The sequence below is a fragment of the Opisthorchis viverrini genome (genome assembly GCF_000715545.1).
Source record: "Opisthorchis viverrini unplaced genomic scaffold opera_v5_1, whole genome shotgun sequence".
Taxonomy (NCBI): Eukaryota; Metazoa; Platyhelminthes; class Trematoda; order Opisthorchiida; family Opisthorchiidae; genus Opisthorchis; species Opisthorchis viverrini.
Window position 1 is genome coordinate 3,451,351 of NW_008751657.1, and position 1,506 is coordinate 3,452,856.

Below are 1,506 nucleotides of genomic sequence, written 5' to 3' on the forward strand. Positions count from 1 at the left end.
GAGCTGCGCGCATTAGAACTCTTCCAAAATACAGCCAGATTACGCCTGGGAAGTTAACTATTCTTCGCGTTCCTTACACGGATTACGAGTTGACCGGCAGCAGGACAAACTTCTAGTGTCACCCCCGACCGAACTTATGTGAAGGGGAAAGGTAATCAGAGCTTGTCGTGGTTTGGTTTCGGAAAATTATTAACCCTCCTGTACATTTGGCTTTGACGGTAACATCGTGGGTTTACAGTCTACAGTTGACCTATACCGTCCTGTTAAGCACAGAAAGTGAATATATAGAAATGTGTAATGAACAAATTTGGGGAATGAAAAATTAATGTGAGTCTTTCAACGAGAGACGTTCAAAGAGATATTCGCCAAGATTTGGTCCATTTCTCTTGGTCTGGGTGACATAATCGGCAAACTCTTTGATTGATTTGACTTGCTCTTGCAAGAATTCAGTTTCAATGAAGTCTTGAAGCGCAGGATCACGGTGCTCCCCAGCAATATGGTGCATTCGAAGAAGCGACTAAAAGAAAGTTGAGTCGGTCATTTGTATTATTAGGAAGCTACAAACGTAACATAACAAAGTTGCACTTTTTGCAGAGTGTCCCGTTTAGGTTCACAGACGTTTGTAGCAAAGCAGTTATTTTAGTAGTCTGAGTGGAGAGAAAAAATTTGGGAATCCAAAGTGTTTTATAGAAATACTAAGAGAGCACACCTCTAATTTTTAGGTAATAAGCAACAGCGACGTTTAGATGGTAGCTATGAGGTTCATAAGCGAACTTACTTCATTCACCGACTTCTCCATATTCAAGCTGGTCTCCATTACCTCCTGCAAGCTGCTGAAAGTTACTTTACTGGGTTTCTTGATATCCTGGTAGACCACTCTACCACCACGTTGGTTCTGGTAGTGTGCAAATTTTTCTGCGTGTTCTCTCTCTTCATGTGACATTTTTCGGAAGAACTCAGCCACCTTGGGTAGCGCAACTGTATCTTGGTCGTAGAAAGCCGAAAATGCGAAGTAAGCATAACTAGCTTCCAATTCAATGTTGATTTGTTTGTTAATAGCAGCTTCGCATTCTTGGGAGAAATTCTGTCTTGCCAACGGCTCCATGGCTCTCGGTATTCCTGATGCATGGACACCGTATTCATCTGCTTATATACCGAAGCGTTCATCTAATTCTCGTTTTTTTTCTCGTGCTTGTTTGTCTCTCAGTCACGGTTGGTACATTCACGTACAAATTCACCTACATGAAACGTGAAAACTGTTGGTAAAAGTTCAGCGCGGTCGAACCCTCGTGACTTTCACTTAGACTGGCGTCACCGCCGCGTGAACGATGGTGAGCGGAAACAAATGACGGCGACAACTTCTGATAATTTAATGTTTACATGGCTTCAGTTCTAGTTAATTCACCCACGCTACTCTAGCTAGCGTATTAGTCCAGAATGTCGTCTAAATGTGATTCTGGACTACTTCTGAGAGTCAGTATTAGCTATGATATCTAGAAAACAGTG

The 1,506-nt window shown here is 42.2% G+C and overlaps 1 protein-coding gene across 1 annotated transcript; it reads right to left on the minus strand.

Moving 5' to 3' along the window:
* Positions 1 to 277: 277 nt before the first annotated feature.
* T265_12440 (hypothetical protein) lies at positions 278 to 1,114 on the minus strand (the record flags this gene model as incomplete). The annotated part of the gene is made up of 2 exons (XM_009163856.1): positions 278 to 517; positions 779 to 1,114. 2 exons carry the CDS (start codon positions 1,103 to 1,105, stop codon positions 323 to 325), a joined length of 522 nt encoding a protein of 173 aa, XP_009162120.1.
* Between the last annotated feature and the right edge of the window lie 392 nt (positions 1,115 to 1,506).